General features: G+C 44.2%; 3 protein-coding genes across 5 annotated transcripts in view; 2 read left to right on the forward strand and 1 right to left on the reverse strand.

The window, feature by feature from the left end:
* The window catches only part of LOC142560257 (tRNA (guanine-N(7)-)-methyltransferase), a 39305-nt gene extending 28902 nt beyond the window's left edge, over positions 1–10403 (forward strand). For 2 of the 3 annotated variants that reach the window (XM_075672214.1, XM_075672213.1), the window contains exons 4-7: positions 2891–3004; positions 5002–5103; positions 5537–5717; positions 10120–10403. In XM_075672214.1, the coding sequence (XP_075528329.1) occupies positions 2891–3004; positions 5002–5103; positions 5537–5717; positions 10120–10142 (420 nt within the window). In that variant the 3' untranslated portion in view covers positions 10143–10403. The remainder of the gene's footprint in view (positions 1–2890; positions 3005–5001; positions 5104–5536; positions 5718–10119) is intronic. The other variant, XM_075672215.1, reaches the window with a different exon arrangement.
* Positions 10151–21190, reverse strand: part of LOC142560255 (TBC1 domain family member 2B-like) — a 179192-nt gene continuing 168152 nt past the window's right edge. Inside the window, exons 18-19 of the mRNA XM_075672211.1 lie at positions 13618–13695; positions 10151–10287 (exon numbers count right to left, since the gene is read on the reverse strand). Coding sequence (XP_075528326.1) covers positions 10189–10287; positions 13618–13695 — 177 coding nt within the window. The 3' untranslated portion in view covers positions 10151–10188. The remainder of the gene's footprint in view (positions 10288–13617; positions 13696–21190) is intronic.
* LOC142560254 (uncharacterized) overlaps positions 14618–21190 on the forward strand; it is a 137947-nt gene continuing 131374 nt past the window's right edge. Inside the window, exon 1 of the mRNA XM_075672210.1 lies at positions 14618–15018. Within this exon, the coding sequence (XP_075528325.1) occupies positions 14929–15018 (90 nt within the window). The 5' untranslated portion in view covers positions 14618–14928. The remainder of the gene's footprint in view (positions 15019–21190) is intronic.

Below are 21190 nucleotides of genomic sequence, written 5' to 3' on the forward strand. Positions count from 1 at the left end.
AGCCCGTCTCACCAACAGCGACCGCCATTTTAGCGTGGCTTATGTGACGTGAAGAAGTGGAGACCCACCACTGTGTCATCTGCTCTAAAACATACTGAAATCTTATGTGCACTATGCCAGAGTCTCCTTGCTCCCCATGCTCTGGCACCCAATAGCTCAGCAAAGGCATCGCCGTTGCATTGTGCCCCCATTTGTTTCACTCTCACTCAGGATCAAAACACCAGAAGTCAGAGAACACCAGCGACACACACATGTGAAAATGAAACCACTCGTATACTGCCCACATTGACCACGCAGAATTCTCATCTGTTTGTCACTCGTGAGAGTTGCCAGACTGCTGTACGGTTCAACTGCAAGAAAAATTTTCGCAAAAGTTTCCTAGCACACCAAATGTTTTCAAATTTAGCCATCTTGTTGTGGGGAGCATACACTTTAATATGCAGTGCATATTTAATGTTTGAAGATTTAATGTCATAGCTCCTTTTATCTGCCTTTAGAGATCAGAGGGTCCTGTACATCTTAAGGGGACACTAAAGGTTAATATTAAGTCAAGATAAAGGGATAGATTAGTGCTTGAGAATCTCCACGAGTCATCAATATTATCACGAACAGAGCCTTAATAATCGAGAAACTGAGGTAAATGCAGGACAAGATAAGAGACTCCCCCGGCACATTGAAGTACTTGCCCGATGACGAAAGCACTCCTCAGTTAAATTCTGCCACTAATACTCAAACACTCGTTGCAAAAAGCACCATTGTATTGTAATATAAGCTCAAATAAAATGCTACTTGTTCAGTTTTATTTCCTATTTAGAAAGAGGAATTCATTGAAATTACCCTTGACAACGGCGTGGGCGATCGAAAGGCTTCGTTCTCGCTCCACTCTGCGCCGCTCAGGCTTTCACGTTTCGGTAGTCTTGTTACCGTGTACTGCTGCAGTAGTTTTGCTGGCTCGCGAAACTCGCACAAAGTGCAAGTTGCAGAGAACTCAACTTCCATGTTATGTCGCGGGATGCCCGAACGGTCTACCCCGCTTGACCAAAAAGCAGCTGCTCTGTCCACCGCTCTGTCCTGGCTCAGTGCCGCTGTCTGTTGGGCGCCGTTTTACTCACCGACGGCAGCAAAGGGGGGTGATGGCATATGCAATGTCACCACTCCCCCGGTTGGGCGGCGGGAAATTTGAATTTCGAAAAAGGTATTGGAACCCTTGAGGTGCAATTTTTTCGTAATTTAAGTCCTCCCTTGGCATGAAACAAGCATTGCGAGGTTTCTGGAATGGTACTTAAACAGTCCACATTGACTTAGTACTTGCCTTTAGTGTCCCTTTAAATGCGACCATTCAACCACCTACAGAGGGTGCACTCTCACTCAAAGGGTTACACAACCAACTTTGTGAATATTAGCACATTCCATCTGCCAGGGCCTCGGAGAGGGCTGTTGGGTGCGCCCACCCAGCTTTCAGATGAGTGCATGCAGGCCTTGGCCTACTTCACGCTGCCATGCGGATCAAGGTCGTGAGCTTGTGGACAACACTTAGCTGGCCCGGGAAACCACATCGGAAACTTGAAGAGGTTGTGCGACCATTTGCGACTGGTGACCAAAAAGCGAATGAATGCGACCGATGCTCACACCAGCAAGCCCGGCTGAGCGCAACCTGCAAGTTACATTATTATTACAAGATTATCATTATTATTACAAGATTATCGTTCCCAGCGAGGACTCATAGGGATCTACACAGTTCGCATGCACTTAATTGGTTTCGCGTTCCAGCAGCAGCCATGGATTTTGATTCGAGCAAAGAGGAAGACGTTGTCGCTGTGCTGAAGTGCTCTGCCGTGGCAGCTGTAGCAGTGCGAAAGCTTCCAAAAAAAAGCAAGGCTAATGCATGCGGCCGCGTCTGTGTTCGTGATAAGTGGCCAGCCACGCTAGCCGCCTCCTGCCCGAACTCCGTGCGCATGACGAAGAGTACTATCGAGAGTAAGTTCTAATTTCTAGTTCGCCTTGCGTGGTAATCTGTACATACTTTTTCGTGCATTCTTTTGCTGCTGTTTAGCTTCCTGCGAATGCTGCCGCATATATTCAACATGTTGCTGGAACTGCTGCGTCCCAGCATCATGATGCAAGACACTAATTACATTCCTGTAATCTGTCATGGTGGCGTGGACTTTGTATTTGGTGCAATGCAGGACAACGCTAGATGAAAACACACCCTAACATAACTTTTGGCATGCTGCTGATTGGTTTATCAGTTTTGCGACCATGGTCATGCGACTAGAAAATCAAGCAGCAAGTGACTGACCTAAAAGTGTCGCTTTTTGACCAGCTTGGACGCACGACCACTGTCATTCGCCGGTGTGAATGAGCCTTTAGTGTGTTGAACTGTCGAGTTCATCGCAGCTACATTGATTATTTAGCTATATGACTGAACAAGTTGGCAATCACTGCATCTTTATATCTTGGTGCATACAATCACTGACCCGTCTCAGTGAAGAAGTGGTTATGGCATTCTGTGGGTTTAATGGGGGCATATTGGAATTATTGGGCTGCTGTGTACTTAGACTTTGGTGCACATTAAAAAACCTCAGGTGGTCGAACTTGTTCCCAAACCTCCCAATATGGCCTCGCATAATTATATTGTGATTTGATTCTTGCATTTAGTCATTGTTAACAGCAATAAATATGGTAGTAGCACTCTACAAATAACCACTGCGAGTATTCTCACATTGTGCTTTTCTCTTTTGGTTCTTTCATTTGCCAGAAATTGGAAAACGTGGCATGAAGCCTTGGCTTCATTTTTCTTCTGTAGACTTGTGACAGTTCACTCTGTCTATATAAATGCAGTGTGAAATTGCTCACTGGACAGTAGCATGCTCTTTCCTTTTTTTTTTAGCTCACAAAGATGTTCTTCCTGTTTCCCGACCCGCACTTCAAGAAGCAGAAACACAAGTGGAGGATCATCAGCAGGCAGCTGCTGGCTGAATACGCCTACGTGCTCAGGGTTCAGGTGTGTCATTTGACTGTGTCATTTGCCTCCTATCTAAATACACGGAAACGGAGAAATCGTTCTTCTCAGCAACTGCTGCACTGATTTTGCGGAGGTTTATTGCGTTTAAAAGAAAAAAGTTGAAATATAATTGTAAGAAGCAAATTTTTCATTTACATCAGCTTTTTTTTTAAATATTGAACATTTCAAAAACTCAACTACAGTAGACATCCATTAACTTCAGTAAAGTGGAAAGTTGGGCTAGTTGGTGAGTGATCATCATACCTTGCTGGTGAAGCAGCGCACTGACATGGACACAGTGAAGACAAACAGGAAAAGACGACACTCGCCGCAACAGCGAGTGCAGCGAGTGTCGCCTTTTCCTGTTTGTCTTCACTGTGTCTGTGTCAGTGCGCTGCTTCACCAGCAAGGTATGATGATCCATTAACTTGACTATAGTTAATTCTGGTTTTCGGTTAATTTGAAAGTAAACGCACTTTCAAATTAACTGAGAAATCGAATCCTCCCCCTTATAAGAAGCTCCGCACTGAAGAGGCAGTAGCTCTCAGACTTATCCAAGCAAACCTCTTTCCGAACCTACACAGATACGGCAAAATGTACCGCTAACATATTGCGGCATCTGCGGTGACACGCGCCCTACACACTACCACATCTCGTGGGGTTGCAGGCAAACCTCAGCACTTAAAGATGCCTAGCACTTCATTTGAGCAGTGGGAGATACAGCTGACCGTCGATACCCTAGCAGGCCAAAAAGTGCTTGTCCAGCAGGTTCGTTGAGCAGCCATGGCCAGTGGAGACCTAGAATGAGGGCACCACCCACTCGACCTCCAGAGCAAGGACTTAAATGGTTGAAATAAATGTTTCCTCTCTCTCGATTAATTTGATGCCGACTGAAGGTATTGATCGGTGTCTGTGCATTCTAATGGGCCCAAAATTTAATTATTTTGATCCTGAAATCTGTTCCTGACCTTCGATACATAACTCGAACTTGGTCAGTCAGAATACATGTGCCCGACTCCTATGGTGACTCAAATAGCAACCACTTTATTGGCAGCGTCTGTCTCCGCAGAGCTTCGGCAACGGTGAATGCATTGGGACACATGTCAATCTGCCGTCAAAAACACTTATTTTCAACCTGCCCTAGGAAGATTTTTCAAGCAATAACTATAATGTCAATAATGTCTGATGACAGTATTTACCCAATTCAAATGCGCGCCTTTTTCCCCCCAGGAAAATTGGGTCTGAAAACCGCCTTAGCAGCATTCCTATGCTTTCAACGCAGCTGTGTTGTGGCAAAGCTGACTTTAAGAAACCGGCCATCACTGTGCAACACATACAAGACATTTGCCCATTTTGCTTGCTAAAAAATCTGATACATGCTAGATTTCTAGTTTGTTTAGAAACTTTAATGCTATCTGTATGTTGGTTTTCTACTTTGGACACATGGAAAGTGGGTGCGCATTTGATTTGGGCGCGTGTTATAATTGGGCAAATACTGCTGAATTAAATGCGGTGTGTTTTGGCGTTTTTTATGCATCTTGTTTAATTCAATACACCGCATAATTCAATCAGTTTTGTTGGTCCCGTCAGGGTTAAATTAGAAGCTGACTTTAGCAAGTTTACAACTCTCTAACTCAGCACTGAAAGACGCTACTACAATTCCTTGAACTGCAACTATAATACTTTTAAAGTGGATAAAATTGGTATGATATACACCACTCTAAAATGTAACACTAATTTGTGAGTAGGACTTTTGAGAAACCCTCATAAACATTGGCACATTTTCACGTAATTTGTAAATTCATTTCACAAATGAGTTTGAGTTGTATGTCGAGTGTTTGTTCATTCCTGGTATTGACCACTCACAAACTTCGCAGTACACTGCCAGGCTTCTTCAACTTAAAAGTGTACTTTTGTTTATGTACAAGTTTAACCATCTCCCATCAATAGATAGGCAATAGTCAAAATGCTTTTCCGTCCTGTCTGCTTCTTCTTAGGGCCTCCTGTACACAATAACAGACGTCAAGGAGCTTCACGACTGGATGGTTTCTCACCTAGCAGAGCATCCGCTATTTGAACGAGTGTCTGAAGAGGACTTGGTAAGCATCCAATCTTTTATTTTGTAATTTACCAACTTTATCAGTAGCCAGTTACAACAAAAGACTAGCACAAAAGGGAAACGTGTCATCCACCCAAGGAGTAGAATGAAGCTACGAAGGGAAACCATATAGGTGTCTCAGAAAGAGAGTTTCTCAATGGAAGAAAAATTCATTCTGTTCATGTTGATGCTACTGCTGTGCCAGAAGCGCTGAACTATTTGCGGTAAAAGGCAAACTATGCTACATCTTGCTACATTTCAGCAAAATATCTGAAATCTGCACTCACCCTGCACCGAAAGGGTTGCTCGGGCTTTTGAAAACGAAACTATAGCCCTCAAGTGCCGCTTCTCTGCACCAGAATCCTGCACCACTTCTTCTTGCCTTTGATGTACAAGAAACCTGTGTTACACTTAGCTTTTACAAACTTTTGCAGAAGACTGATGTTGTCGTCGAAAAGCTTTATGAAAGCACTGAAGAAGGCAAGAAAGTAACAAGGAACTCTGGAGAAAAGTTTCTGGCTGTCTTCAGAAGGATCGAAGATCCCTATGTCGGAGGCTGTGGGAAAGTTGACTGCCACCAGGTTGAGTTACCGACCATCAAGATGGAAGATGACGGTGAATAGGCTTTAACCAGCGGTGTGACATCTGAATGGCGTGTACATTTAATGGTGCAACATCTGTTATTAAATACGGTGCTCCTACTTCACGCCGTATGTTTCACACATTGAATGCTTGCTGTACAAACCCCATGATCATTTCCATCATTTATTTAGTGATGCCGGTGGTCATTTTTGCATTCACATTCGAATGCCAAATGCTTGTAACTTCAAAGATTTGCTAGCATCATGTATCTTGAGGTTTACGTATTTGCTAGATTCCTTGATGCACCAAATTACAAGGCTTTATGCTGTTACTGGATACCAACTAAACATTCTAAAATCTGAAACACTTAAGTGATGTTTCTCATTTTAGAACAAAAAATATCCCTAAGTGCAGTTGACCATTTCTTCATCCCATGATTTCTTAGAAAGTGTGCTTATTGTAGAATACGTTTCAAAACAATTTGTGAAAATGATTTCTATCTTTCTACATGCGTATAGGACCTCAGTCTTTAGTTCTAACAGTTCACTCTTTCTTCAAAGACAGCTTTCCCGCTGTGGTTGCTCAGTGGCTATGGTGTTAGGCTGCTGAGCACGAGGTCACGGGATCGAATCCCGGCCACGCCGGCTGCATTTCGATGGGGGCGAAATGCGAAAACACCCGTGTACTTAGATTTAGGTGCACGTTAAAGAACCCCAGGTGGTCAAAATTTCTGGAATCCCCCACTATGGCGTGCCTCATAATCAGAAAGTGGTTTTGGCATGTAAAACCCCATAATTTAATTCTTAAAGGCAGCTTTGAGTAGAAGCATGGAGCAGGCTTACTTATGCTGGCCTTGTAATTTTTGCAGTATCGCCATCTATTCATGTAATACCTCAGCCACACAGTGTGCCAGTTGCCATGGCTTTGTAATATCTTTTATTTTCAACAGCAGTTAATGTTAATTCACTTCTCAGAAGTGTAGATTGAATTACTCATATTCCCATAGGCATTGGTTAGCATTTTCACCTTTTGACTAATTATTCCAAGACATTTTTACAGTATCAAAGTGACCGGCAATATAACGGATCAAATATTGACCAATTTGCACATTATAGACAAAATAGAGCTAACAGAGAAGTACTATTAATTAAGAGCACATCTAAGTAAGAATCTAGTCAGGTCTTGTAGCCATGTATGAGGTGTGCGTTTCTGGTCAGACCTAATTTTCAGTTTATAACAAAACCCAAATGGTACCCACACTGTAAAAGAAAGAAGAAAGCTTGGAAATGATATTTTTGTGAAAGGACATATTATAAAAAAATGACCCACACCAAAAGAAAAGTGTTTTTCATTAACAAAGCTTCAGTTTCAATCATTTTCATTAACAGTTCGTTCATATTGTGAAATGAAGTAAATGGGCATTTAGGTTTACCTATGTAACCCTCACAGATGACCAATTTACTTATATCACAGGTGTAGCACACATTTTCGTTTCCAAAAAGTATGATGAGAGGGACAGGCTCAATCTGTCATCAGATATATAAATTCATATTTATTTTGTCTTGAAGTGTTATACATTTCATCCAGCCCACACAAGGTTTCTGTGAGCACAAAAACGTGCAAAATATAGAAAGTCCAGAACATAGTCTGTTATGTTACAAAAATATTACACAGCACTTTTAAGATAGTGTTCCTAACGCATGCTTTTGAAGCAGTCACTGTTTACATCTCTAGCAGATTGTAATCTTCAATATTTAAATAAGGTCATTCTATATGTGGGCTAAGTATATATCAACGCCTTGCAGGAAAGTAGGTAAATATACGTCGGTGCTTTCTTGCTCATGAAAATTTTTATATGGAATGATATATGCAACTAAGAGCGCTATCAGCAACAAAAATATGATGCAAAAGTAAACAATTTGCATGCAGAAAACATCCTTGTCCAAGGCACTTCTAGGTGTGCATTATTTGTCATTGAGCATAATATGTCCACATTGTTGAGTTCAGTGATTGAAATTAGCATTCCAAATGATTAATTTGCCCTGTTCATCTTAATATGTAAAAAAGAAAGTACAAGATTAATAACACTTCTTGAATAAGACATCAATATATCACAGGCCAAGACTCGGTGTTTGCAATGCACAAATTCATTACAGTTAATGTTAAAACATGCTTCCACCATCAATACAGAGTGCATTAAAAAGTAAAAGTTTTGTTCAAGCAAAACAGCATGCAGGTTGCTTGCATTTGCTAAATCATGTGCTGCGTTACAATATTGCAGCCACTTGTAAACATCTAAAAAGCAGTGCTTGCATGTGTTACACATCTCTTAGAATATATTGTATTTGTGAGCATTGTACCGATACGTAACCTGTCTCTTCATCCATGGATTGAAATTGGATTGAAATGGATTGAAATGGAAATCACCATTGGATTGAAATGCACCGTCGCTGTTTCTGTTTCCAGCATCAGCTATGATATGCCAGTACATACGTCAACAGAAAGCTAAGACAGCACCATTTTCAGAGGTCGGAATTTTGTTCGGTAACAACTGATTATGTGCAAGTATTGTCATGTGTTTGGACTCGCTATCCATAATATTTAAGTCGTAGCCTCGTATCAAAAGTACTAAAACGTAAGGCGCACAATGCACACCTCTGAAAAATACAGTAGGTTGGCTTACTGGCATGGCCGCATCACCCAATACACGATCAAGGTTGTTACCAACAAAATGGTGCATCGGTACACACTTTAAAAAAAAAAGCACACAAAGTGATCTTGAGTAATACGCACACATATTGCACATAAGAAGACACGCTGAACACATTTCAGCAGTGTTCAAACTGCACAGCATTGCGAAAGCTTGCAAGCGCTTCCCAACCAATTAGGGGCCAAACTGTGTAGACAGCTTGAACATAGAGAATGTATTGTGAGTGGACGACACCAGGGTTTCTGGCCAATAGCAGTAGCCAGGATGTCATCCAATCACAAGCCTTTACACTTCGACGTTTGGTCCCTTGTAGTCACTAGTAGAGGTATGCAGACGTTCCGCATTCTGAATACAAATCAAGCAACTCTTTCTATTTCATTCATATTCCATCTTAAAATCAGATATCTTTTTTGGCTAAGTAATGGACGCAGTAGGATTACGTAAGCTTCAACGAGGAGAATCAATGCAATTGATGACTAGCCACAAGAGTGGCACATAAAAGATTGACGCAATAATAATTTTTATAGCCATTCATGTGTTGCATCGTAATGTACAGTTATTTACCCTGACCTGCTAGCCCAGCTTTAATCATATCATAAGAAGCCAACAAACATTGACACCAAGGACAACATAGGGGAAATTACTTGTGCTTAATAAATGAAAATAAAGAAACGAAGAATTAATGGAAATTAAAGTGGATGAAAAACCAACTTGCCGCAGGTGGGAACCGAACCCACAGCCTTCGCATTTCGCGTGCGATGCTCTACCAATTGAGCTACCGCGGCGCTGTTTTCCCATCCACTTTCTTGGGTATTTATGTGTCCTAGTAGAACCCTGGGAGTGTTAGCCAGCGCCACCACACACAGACCTTGGCGGCGGACGTGGGACGTCCTTTTTGACATCCTTTTTGGGACGTCCAATTGGTAGAGCATCGCACGCGAAATGCGAAGGCTGTGGGTTCGGTTCCCATCTGCGGCAAGTTGGTTTTTCATCTACTTTAATTTCCATTAATTCTTCGTTTCTTTATTTTCATTTATTAAGCACAAGTAATTTCCCCTATGTTGTCCTTGGTGTCAATGTTTGTTGGCTTCTTATGATATGACTAATAAAATCGGGACCCTTGGTTAACCCCCTTTCTTCTTGTTTAGCCCAGCTTTAAGGAACGTTAATCTACAAATTCCGTTTTGCCTGTTATTTCCACATTCCGTTACCTTAAAAAAAAAAAAAAAAAAAAGACATTTGATTCAATAGTATTCACATGAATATTTGAAACAGTGGAACCTACACTGATTTACATCTACATTAAAGTAATTTGCTTAAAGGAATATTCATCAGCCAGTTCTTCCCTTGTCCATTGCATCCTTGTTACTGCATATGAAAAAAGAAAAAAAAATAGTTTGATCCCAAATTCCTACTGCAAATTGAAGGCCAATCTTTTTCATTTCTTGGTTTTAATACTCTATTCGATTAGAAAGTTTAACATTCACACACCCCTGCCAATGACTAACTAGCACTAACCACAGCTTTCACAATGCTTCGCAGATACAATTAAAATAGATTAAAATAGTTAGTCTTCTTGAATGGTCTTATTAAGCAACAGCATTCAGTGCATAATCATATATAGCAGATGGGTGGCTTTAAAAAAAATGTTATCACATTCAGTCGACAATGGCGTTTTCTCAACCTCTTGGTCGTAAGGCATTGCACTGTGATTGGTTCTGGCAGACGACAAACGATGGCACTTGTGATTCTCGTGATGCGACACCAGATAGCAGGACAGTCTTGCCATTCGGGCTACTTCGACGGATCGTCGGATGACACCGGACTGCCACACTCCTGCACCTTCCTTGCTGGTAATGAGTTGCGTATTTCGTCCAACTTCCGGAGCTGTTCCTGCAGTTCAGAGTCAAGTTTCAGTTCAAGAGTTCAGAATAATCAAGAAACGTAAAGCTGATTCTAGGCAGGTTGTTTGTCTTCTCTTTTTCAATCAATAAAGTACTTCATTGTTATCATGTGTCTCTGTTTATCAACAAATTAAGTTTACTGTGACTTACCTCTAAAGTTTTAAGGTGTTACCAGATCACAAAAAAACATGTACTTCACTTCTATCATGTGCCTGTATTCCAGGGTGCTCTATCAGATTGTGCATTTATGTGCACAATCTTTGTTATTGTTGGGACACAGAAAATTGATAAGCCATCTAAATCGATCACCTACTATGGCAGAGCATGCACTAATTTAAAAACCTGGCAACTGTTGAAAAAAGTGTGGACAAAAACATTTCTGTAACCAAACACAAACAACAAAAAATTCTATAAAAAACTGCTTGAGTGACTAGCAAGAAGAATAAACAGCTATAGCTCATGGCTAGTCAAATAAAACATTTTGCTGCTGAACTTTATGGTCGTCATCTTTATCTGAAGAGGTACCTGATTACAAGTGTTTGTACTGTGAAATTCAGTCGATTGCTCATTGTGTAGATTATCACACTTAAGTAGCTAATAAATTAAAATTCCTGTTTGACTTGTTTCTCATATAAAAAGCCAGAATCAAGAAAACAGTCTAGGTAGAGAAATGCTCGTCCTGGTTAATTATGTTGTTTACAAAACGAGTGGCCTTTCAGTTTCCAAGAGTGCTGAATTAAAATAACTCTCTTTAATAAGGCAAGGGGTCGTTTCTTTTTTTCTTTCTTTCAAGTGCAGCAATTAAGGGTATTCAGTTGCTGTTCCTTGTTGGGTCTAATGGGCTAAATATACAGAATAAATTAAAATAGCATGAAAGTATTCAGAACAAATTTGGGCACTAGTGACCTGGAACATGTGCCTATAATAGCTGTGAATAGCTTTCAATGAGGCGTGCAGGTTTGCTTCCAAACATTGCGCTCCCACGAAGCTGCCAATATTTTCATGCACACTATTCATTCATTCTCACAGACGTTGTGTCCTTGAAGAATACCTACATGCTTTCATCTATGAAAGTAGCCTATAAAGTGGTATAATATCATGTTCAGTGACGATCCTCGTAAGAGTTGTATGCCATTGCTCATTATGCACTATGGCTGCCACTTAAGTTGAAGTTCAATAATGCAATTTCCACGAATGTGGAGTTCTAGGAGAAAAGGGTGAGCGTGGATGAAAAATGCTGGGATTTTGTAAAACACTAGTGGTCAGGAGGGCTGTTTACAAACTACAAAGATGCAAGGGAAATCTGTGTGTGTTTCCAGGATGAAAAAGCTTGCAGTTGTGGGAAAGCTCGCCCTCGTCTCTGTGGATTGAATCCAGCACCACTGCATTTCGAAGGCAAGTTACTGTATGTATATGACAACTGAGATAACCAGGAGGCTAGTAGAAGGCAGTGTTGTAAGGAGTCAAAACAGCCCCTTAAGTGCGTCATTCTTTTGACCAAACGTGACCTTATCTTGCTTTTTTCTTATGGATTATTTTCAAACTTCACTCCATTGAAAGCACATGTAATGCTTTTTCAATCTATTTGCTTCATCCTTTAAGCATGAAAACCTTAATTTACCGCTTCACTATGCAATATATGTGCTTTTAATATGTGCCCCAAACGGCGTAGTTGGAAACGAGGAAACAATGATTTATTTTGTCACGTTTTAAAATGTACTAGTGTTACGCTAAGCAGAGTTCTTCACCAAAGAAAGTTTTTCGTGCATTCTTGGATTTCTAAGGGCAGGTCAGAGTAGGACAGCGGCTTTCTTCAGCACTCGCGACTCACATGCGAGCTGTCGGTGGCAGGCGCCATCATTCAAAATCTGCCAAACGACGCAAGAAGCTCGCGAACAAGTGCTGCTATCTATGTAGTAAAAAACAAAGACCACAATAATTAAGTGCGCGCTTCCAGCGCTGACGAAGTGGCTGCCATCTGTGCTGTAAGACATGAAGACTGAATCAACGTGGCATTCTATGAGCTGAAAAGATGTTGATACCTATGTAGTGAAAAAAAGAAAGGCGAGATAACTGCATATTTCAAACGCTGGCACTGCAGCCATCTGTGCAGCAAAAGAAGAAAAAATGCTGGCGTGCGGAGTTGGTCAAAATCGCTTTGAGAACGGGAATTGTTGCCGTTGACAAAACTTGAAGCTATAGGACACCCTGACAAGCGAAATTGTGTCTGCGGCAGCTCACAAGGTAAATTCATTTATCAAGAAAAAAGTTGACATCAAACTGGACATGGCAGGGAGCTAAAACAGAAAAACGTATGGGTTCCTTTAAACATTTTGTAGTTGAACAAGTGATATTTATTTATTTCACATGAGCTCAGAGGAATGAAGGTTAAGAGCACATGATGTTTTTCGAAAAGACATTCGGGGTCTAATTTGTTATCTCATACCATGGATAACACTAATTAACATCTCTATGAAGTTCAGTACACGTCGTAATTGCTGGGGATTCAGAACTGAGCATTCAATGCAGTTTGTTAGAGTGAACTACATATCATGGTTTCATGAATATGACAGGACCACGAAAGAGACGTAGGAAAGACAAGGATATGTATGTGTGTGTGTGTGTGCCTGCGTGTTTGTGTTCGTCTTGGAACTAGCGGCGTTTGCGCAGTAAAGCCACTGACACTGACATAGCAACTGGCATAGCAAGTGTCGACATTGCACCTAAAATCCTTACAGCAGCCTTCTTAGTGTAGTTGGGCCCGTTATGTCATCACCACACTCCTCCTGCCATCAAGAGGATGGCTTTTCCGCACAGTTCAGTCGCATAGTGGCTAAGCTTAGTGCAACCTGCAGTGCGAACTTGATTGAACGAATGCAGCGTTATATTCGCAGAATGAAACCAAGATAACACTTCTGCAACATAAGCTCAAATGATGTACTTTTCCTGAGCAAATACGGTATTTACGGCTGTCGGAAGCAAAAAATTCGCTCTCACTGAGTGAAAAATTGCAATATCTATGATCTGCTTCAGTGCATCGCACGAATCCTTCCAATTGAAGCATGTTTATCCTTTCTTCCAACATGACGTTTTTTTTCCAATAATTGTTACATCATAAAGTACCCCTGTACTTAAGCGTTTGATCATCCAAGTAAAAAAAATAAGATACTAAAGAATAATAATACTAAAACGAAACCTTTGGTTAAAACAGTTGATCGAATTGGTTTCTAAACAAAAAAATAATCCAACCGGACCAAATTGCTCTCTCAGTTGAGACTCGTTGGGATCGATATCAGCAACGAAAAACAAACCCGCTTACCTTGACAGCTTGCATGTGCTGTACCCGCTTGGCATTGATCACTCTCATCGGGAATGGATTCAGGTCACCAAAAGCAACCTGCATACACAAGAAAAGAAGAAACTATGAGGAAGTTACCTACAACATGAGAAATTAAAGCCGTCAGTGCAGCTTTCAACAGACATATCTGTATAAGTGCGTACTGGACGGAATTTCAAGAACAGTCATTTACGCTTCATCAGGCTGCTCCGAACAGACTCTACACCAAGTTGCATGATCTGAAATGAACAAGGACTATGTGTAGCTACTTCGTCCAAGAAATTTTCCACGCCATGGTGCATAGTTGAGTCATGGGAGGTGTCTGTAATGTTGGGAAAAGCTGATTCGCGCTTGCAGCGCTATTTCACGTTAAAAAAAAAAAATTAAACTGCAGAGGAGTTCAGTTCTTTTGAGCCAGGAAATACAGGAATCGTACTTTATTAGCGGGCCGTTAAAAACAATCAGCCGCCCACGTGTAGGGCTTTAACACTCTCCGAGACATTTCAATAAGGCGCGCTCGCTAAAGGTATCGTTCTAGTTACTGTCGCTTAGTGATAGCGCGGCCTTATGGTCTCTATAAGATTGTTAGGCCAAAGGCCGCATTGACCATCTCTGAGGCGACAGCAACAAATAACGTGTCTTTTTATATATTTATTTATTTACGGCTACGGTGCGCCGTCACCCCGCACTATGCGGCTCAGTTTCGGTACGAGATTTTCTGTCCAATATCTGCAGCGCGACAGCGCAGCTTCATGGTCCCCGAAATCGGGAGCCCACGGGTGAGTTGCCAGTCTCGAAGGCCCCAGCAACAAACAACGGTTTTCTCGTACGGCTATGGCGCGGCGCCACCGCCGCACTATGCGGGTCAGTTCCGGCGGGTTGCGGTCCGATACGTCCTCTCCATTTTGCTCTCTCTCTCTCATCCACTCCCTCGCCATCGTCTTCCTTGACCAATCATGCTCGCGGGACAAGTTTTGCTCCGCGAGAGAAGCCTGCTTCTCTCGTGAGCGCCGCATCTCGCATTGCGCGTTCCTCAGTTGCTCGGCACAGCTCTCTCCCGCGCCTTGACGCGACAACCACCTCCCCGAGACCTCCCTCTCGTGCGAGAAACGAGTTTCCTTTTTTCTCTTTGCCCATCTTCGGGAACCCAGCGCAGAGAACGCGCGCGCGCGTGTTGCCGGCTCAACGACATCGACGACAACAAACAACGTTCGGCGGATTTTTCTTTCCTCCCTTCTTGGCTGTCTGTACAGTCGACGACAACGTTGTTCGTGTCTTCTGAGCGACGGAAACATGGCCCGGATCGCTCTATACCTGGTGGCCGTGATGCTGGCCGTTGTCTGCTTTTCGGCGCTCGCTAGCGCCGACCACCACGAGCCCAAGGTAAGCCGCTGCTTACTTCCCCCACCCGTCGACTGGATACGGCCGAGTGGCGGTCTGTCTGAAGTCCCGCCCGTTTTCTAGATACGCGTTTTCTTTTTCTGCTTCCGAGACGCGCCGCCAGCTCGGCGTAATCCGCAAAAGCATGCAGACCGAGTCGTGACGCCTGTGTGCCGGTTTGGACACCGACATCAAAGACATTCCTCCGGCGATGTGTGCTTGGGGGGTGGGGGGGGATTAGCGATGCGTGGTAGGATGAATGACAGCTCGGTGCCACACGCACACACACACAAAAAAGCCTGAGTTCCCGCCGCTGCTTGCGAGTTCGTTTGCATGTTTATCGCGCTCGTGTGCAGACAAAAATGGCGCGAACCTCAGTAATCTTCCCGAGTGGAGCTGTTTCTTTTCGTTGCTGCTGGAATGTAATGTGTCTGCGTGCGGAATCAGGTGTTGTATTTGAGTAGCAAACGCGAACCAGCGAGCTTCTTCAGGTTCATGTCCGTGCCTATGACCAAACAAGTATTGTGGGAGCGGCGCCGAATTCTCGTTGGTGAGCAATCGTGTGCGCGTGCCATTCACTCGTTTCGTGTGACATGGCCGATTGTTTGCTGCGGCAAATCCGTGAAGACGGTACACAGAAACGTGTCGATGCCAGTTTCCACAACGGTAACGCTTGCTTTGTTACTCTACGGCTAAGCTAACGCTGGTCTACAGACACCAGTTCAACGTAAAGCTCGTTTATTGCGAAGCAGTTCTTTTTATTTTTGCGGGCGCTGTAGCGAGCTGTTCTGCACGACAGAGGGCTTAGCGGCAAAGCATGAGCACCGGCCGGCAGAAGGCAAACGTCAAACTGGAATGAATCGCTTAGCGTTAATTCGAGCGCGTAGACCAGTAAATTGCGCAACTGCATAACGACCATGCGTTGCGAACAGATTCTGATTTCGGCCATTCAAAGGCAGTTTTCTGTCTTTGCGGACGTTGTAACCTACCCGCACGACGGACGACATTGAGGCGAGGCGTCGAAAAGGGGCCTGCGAACGCAAGCACGAACTTACTGCTTGAAATTCTAGCACCTGACCAGTGCGTTTCGAGATCGTGCAGCATCCAAATGCAGCGCACAAAAAAAAAAAAAAAGTGCGCAATACAGCGTTCGTACATTGTGCACCCATAACTTGACGATTAAGGAGCAGAAAGTACGATGTTAAAAGCCTCCGTTGGAGCTCCGTCTGCCAGGGTCCTGACGCCCCAGTTTCTTCTTCTAGAGCGGATATCTCGGTACACTTTATCTCGATCGACACGCTATGCGCTTCCAGAACCTGAGCAGTGACTCGGCAAAATAACGGAGCCGTCGTTCGCAGCCCGCATTTTTATTGAATGCGCAAGATTGCGATGCGAAATTCACTTCGCTGAGTAGTATAGATGGTACGTACGCTTCTAAAGCGCTGTTCCGATTTGAGTCTTTAGTTCTTCGAGCCGGGACATAAAAAAAAAAAAAAAGTGCAGTATGATAAGCACACGTCGAAAAAGGTAGATATATGTACTGAAAGATGGCTCGCGAAGCTACACCTGGAAGGCAAGCGTGTTTGACAGTGAAGCTGTCGTTACGAATGAAGGAAACGATATTAGTGATTCCAGGCTAACTTGACGAATTACGGCTGGAAATTTACGGGCAAGCGAAAAGCTCAAAAAAACACGTGAACAGCGGTTGCACACGTTCTGTGTACCGTCGCAATTAGCATTGTGCGTAACGTAGCCGTTACGCACTAGAAGCCGCAGTGAATGCTGCATGCGTTGCCTTTGCGCGCCTGCTCGCTTACCTATTATTTTTTCTCTAATTTGCAAATTACGGTCAACTCCAGCCACAGTGCTCTCATTTTGTGCCGCGCGACCCGTGAAACTCGTGAACAAAAAAGGAAGAAAAAAAAAACGAGCAAGGAAGTACGCGTCGTTGGGATTCCTGTCTTTATTAGTCGTCCTTCACACTTCCCGCTCGCTATGGTTTTCCTTTTTTTTTTTTAAAGGTTTCTTTCAGCACAATTCGGCGTAGTCTAGTAGAGCCTTTTGTTGGGAAAAGGCCACGGCGGGCTGATGCCCCCCCGAGGCCGCCGTTCCCCGCGTTGTAAAATTGGCGACGGTCCGGTGCCAGTGACCCATATAATCGCGGTTGGCGTTTATGACACTCCACGCGCATGCATGCATGCATGCCTGCCGGGCTGATCGCGAACAATGCGGACTAGCGGCTCTTGCGAACGTTTCGCTTGTTTGCTTGGAGCGTTCCCCATCCCCTCTCGCGCTGGTAGAAAAAATTGACATTTGCTTTAGAAACAACCCCTCAAAGGGGAATTGATCCAACACGTTGGATTGGCAGAACGCGCACACACTTGTGCTGTACCACTGCTTTCGGCCGGCAAGTCCAGACTGCGGCACCATTTGGCCTATAAACGTTTCCTCCCCGCGAATAAACTTAATACCAACTTATACTTCAGTATTCCTCATAACTAGTGAAAATCAAATGACTGTCTAGAGTCCACGTGGCCCGATTTTCCCTTGCAGTGCCGGATGCCGGTTCGACCTTTACATCTGTACGCCATTTGCCGGTCTTAAGTCTCTTCCTTAACTGAGACGTTATGAGCTGCATCGCATTATTTGTGGTTCCTTAAATTTATCAAATTTACCTTAATTCTGGGAAAACAGCATGTATATTGGTGTCATTATACTTCTACATATTTCTTGGTGGCCTTTTTTTATGTTCTTTCGTGGCTTATTTATGTGGCTAACGAATAGATTACTCGAAATTACAATTACTCGATTACTATAAATGTGTAAATATGTGTATACCCCCCTCCCCTCGCTGTAATGCTCTTGGAGCGAATGCGGGTTTTTTGTAATAAATAAAACAGCGTGAATATCTTAAAGGTGTATCAATCGTTTTATGCCGCATTATTTCGTTTAGTTCTATTTTACCATATACAGTACGTAGCCATAAAAAAAAGAAAGAACACGTGCCCCCCCCCCCCCCCCCCCCCCGCCCCGTCATCTCCTTTATTTTCCCCCGTCTACTCGGCAATGGTAGCAAACCTAGGAGTGTCCTTCGCTGTCACGCAGACTCGACGCGCTCGCCCCCCGACTTATCCTTTCTCTCTCCCTTAGACAGCATCGGAGAAATCCTCACCGAGAGAAGGACCTACCGCCGCAGTTAACCTTGGCGCCTTTAGCGAGCCGCTTAACTTCGTGTAGATAAGACACAACGCGCCCCTCGAGTATTCCTCAGAATCGCCTGACTTCACACAGACAATGGCGGCTGACTCAGCGAACTCTCTCTCGCGACCTCTCCTCTGACCCGTGGTGCGGCGTAATACTGCACGCGGCTCGTGTATCGCTGGGCGCGAGTCAAACGCGCGTGTGAGGGTGGGCCGTTGTCATTCGTCCTAAACCTGTAATTAAAGACTAAGAAGGAAACGGAAAGCCTATAGTTCGCGGTCACGTGGACTAGACGCGAGAGGGCCGAGTGACAGCGCTGGGAATCGCGTGGACCCTGATTTCCCCTGCCAACAGGCCTGCTTGTATGTCCGGTACCGGTCGACAGCAAACTCCACTACAAGTCGAGCGAGCCAACGAGAACCATGTGCCCCATCGTAAATTGGGCGAGTGGTTCACGAGAAATTTGCTCACACTTCTATGAACTCCCATCTCTGTTCGACACGTAGGGTAACTTTTTTTTCCTTTCTTTTTGGGGTCGAAAGGTGGAATGAACTACCTCAGTCGCTTGTGTGCGACAATGTTGAATTTTCCAAAGCTTAAGGAAGCTGTCATAACCAATTTTTGCGAATCATTGCGGTAGCCTAAATTTTCGAAAGCACATTAAGGAAAAGGACATTCAGAAAAGATTAGTATAGAGTAATAAGGTATTCTTTGAGAGCTTCGCTTCCGTTTTTTCTTTCTTTTTGGCCGTATAGAATGCGTATTATCAGAGAAGAAAACGGAGGACAAAGTTCACTGTGCGAATTTTGCGCCCAAAACTCGTCGCATGTTACACGTCACTAAGTTGGCACCGATCTTCATTTTTGCGTAATATGATCGTTTTCGAGCAAGAAATGTTACCGTGTCCTTGCGTCCATTCCAACGCAATTTAATTTATTTTACTGACAAACAGTTTAGTTCCTAGCAAGTGGTGCCGTAATTCATGGTGCCGCAGATTTCGCGGTGGCGTCGCCACTCGTCTCGTTACGGCGTTATTTCTGGCTTAACGAGTCTCGATGCTGAGCCTATTTGGTGCTACAGAAGTAATGTCACTGTGTTGTGTAACAGTTTCGCTTCACAGAGGTTCAGACATGCGCGTTGGATCTTAATGTGATGTGTAAGTGCTGCCTTCTTGTATTTCCAAGGCCGAGTTAAAGTACATTCTGTATATTGGACCAGGAACTAGCCAGTTAGGCTATTTGTACAAGTACCTTTATATAGGAAAGAAGAAACCGAAGCCTTAAGGAAGTTATACATTTCTCGTCGGTCTCTGCGCACCTCTCACAGCTTGCTACTCCAGACGGAATCTTTTCAAGTCTTCTCAGCACATCCTGTGCTGAACTGAATGTTGCGGAACACGCGCGAAGCCTATGGCTTGGCCAGCAGACGTGCTTCTGCAGACGGCGTTCGCGTCGTCTGGTGCAGGCAGGGGGCCACGCCGTTCAAATAAACAGGGCGGTGGTCCTCTCGAAGCTTTCGCGCGCTTCGGCGCTCTCTCGAAATAGTCGCGCGAGGATGGTGGGTGGGAGGGGGCGGGTGCTTTTGAGGGAACCCGCGAGCCCTCGGTGTGCCTGTCAAAAGTTTTTGCAGGGGTGTAGTAAACAGCGAGAGAGACCGCGGCGGTGGTTTTTATCGTCTCGTCGGACGGGTCGCGGCGTGTCGCCCCTGCGAGGGTTCCCCATCCCGCAGCGTCACCTCGATCCTTCTTGCTGCCAAATGGATGCGAAGCGTTCGACCGACTGTTCCAGCACGCGCACTTATTTGTCGCCTTATCTTTTTCCACGGTGTTGAGTTACCGAAGTGCGGAACTCCGACAAGCTAAAAGAGATTCGACAAGCGAAAGATAAGAAATCGTTGTAGAATTTGCTTCCGTCTGTGTGTTTTAGCGTTGCGACGTATATTGAAGCCAGGTTACTGGCGACGAAATTGTTTCGAAAATCGAAACTGGTATTGCTCGTCGTTCCTTCGCAGCTCCGTGGCTTCTATGGATCGTCAATCAGATCTTCAACGCCGCAGCAGCGCCACCGCTTTTATCGAAACACCGCTTATTACGAAACTTGAGGCGACGTCGCTGGCCGCTCAGCTTTCATCGTCCGCTTAGTTATGGGCCGCCCGTTCCGCAGCGTCGAAGCGCAAAAGTGCCGCAAAAGGTGGCGCATCCGTCACTCGCAAAAGATTAACTGACTATAATTGTGACGAGAGTGCGGAACTCACTTTGCCGCAATTGCATAAGCAGAATGGTCAATCGATCTTCAAAGGAAGGATGCGTCGACAAACGTCAGCCACAATCGCAAGCGATTATGAACATTTTTTGAAAGGACCGAAGGTTGAACACGGTTGCCACCAACCCCTAAATCGCGGACGAGAGCGGGGGCGCGCTAAAGAACACCGTTTATGTATGACAATTACTCCATGCATGCGCGAGATAATTGAGGGCCAGCTGTCGCTCACGTACAACCGCTAATGATTAAGTAATTAAGACTTTTTCCCATCTGCCTTCAGTAACGTGGATTGTGAATATGACCCCGAAATAAGGAAGTGGACGATAAGCTTTACTGGGCAAGTTGCGAACCGTCGTCCGTCGGTCTCCACAATCTCTGGATGTCGGCCAATGCCGCTCAAAAATGTCTCGCTGCAGCCCCAGGCAAAGGCGAAATGTTCGCCGTACGATTACATAATTTCAGTTCCTGGCACAAGCACTGTTCGCGCCAAGGCGTTCTCATAGCACCTATGCTTTTACGAGCATTTTACGGGGTAAGAGAGTAATTCAGCAAAGGTGGCGTCTAAGAGCGTGAACCACATGATACGCACGTTTTTCCTTTTTTTTTTCTGGCGTATTTCGGGCGCATAGCTTTGGTTTCGCCCTTATGGCCATGTTGCATACACCTGCGCCGTCTCGTATACATCCGTGACTGTGCTGCGCGCTGTTAATAAG

The sequence above is a fragment of the Dermacentor variabilis genome, chromosome 10 (assembly GCF_050947875.1).
Source record: "Dermacentor variabilis isolate Ectoservices chromosome 10, ASM5094787v1, whole genome shotgun sequence".
Classification (NCBI taxonomy): Eukaryota; Metazoa; Arthropoda; class Arachnida; order Ixodida; family Ixodidae; genus Dermacentor; species Dermacentor variabilis.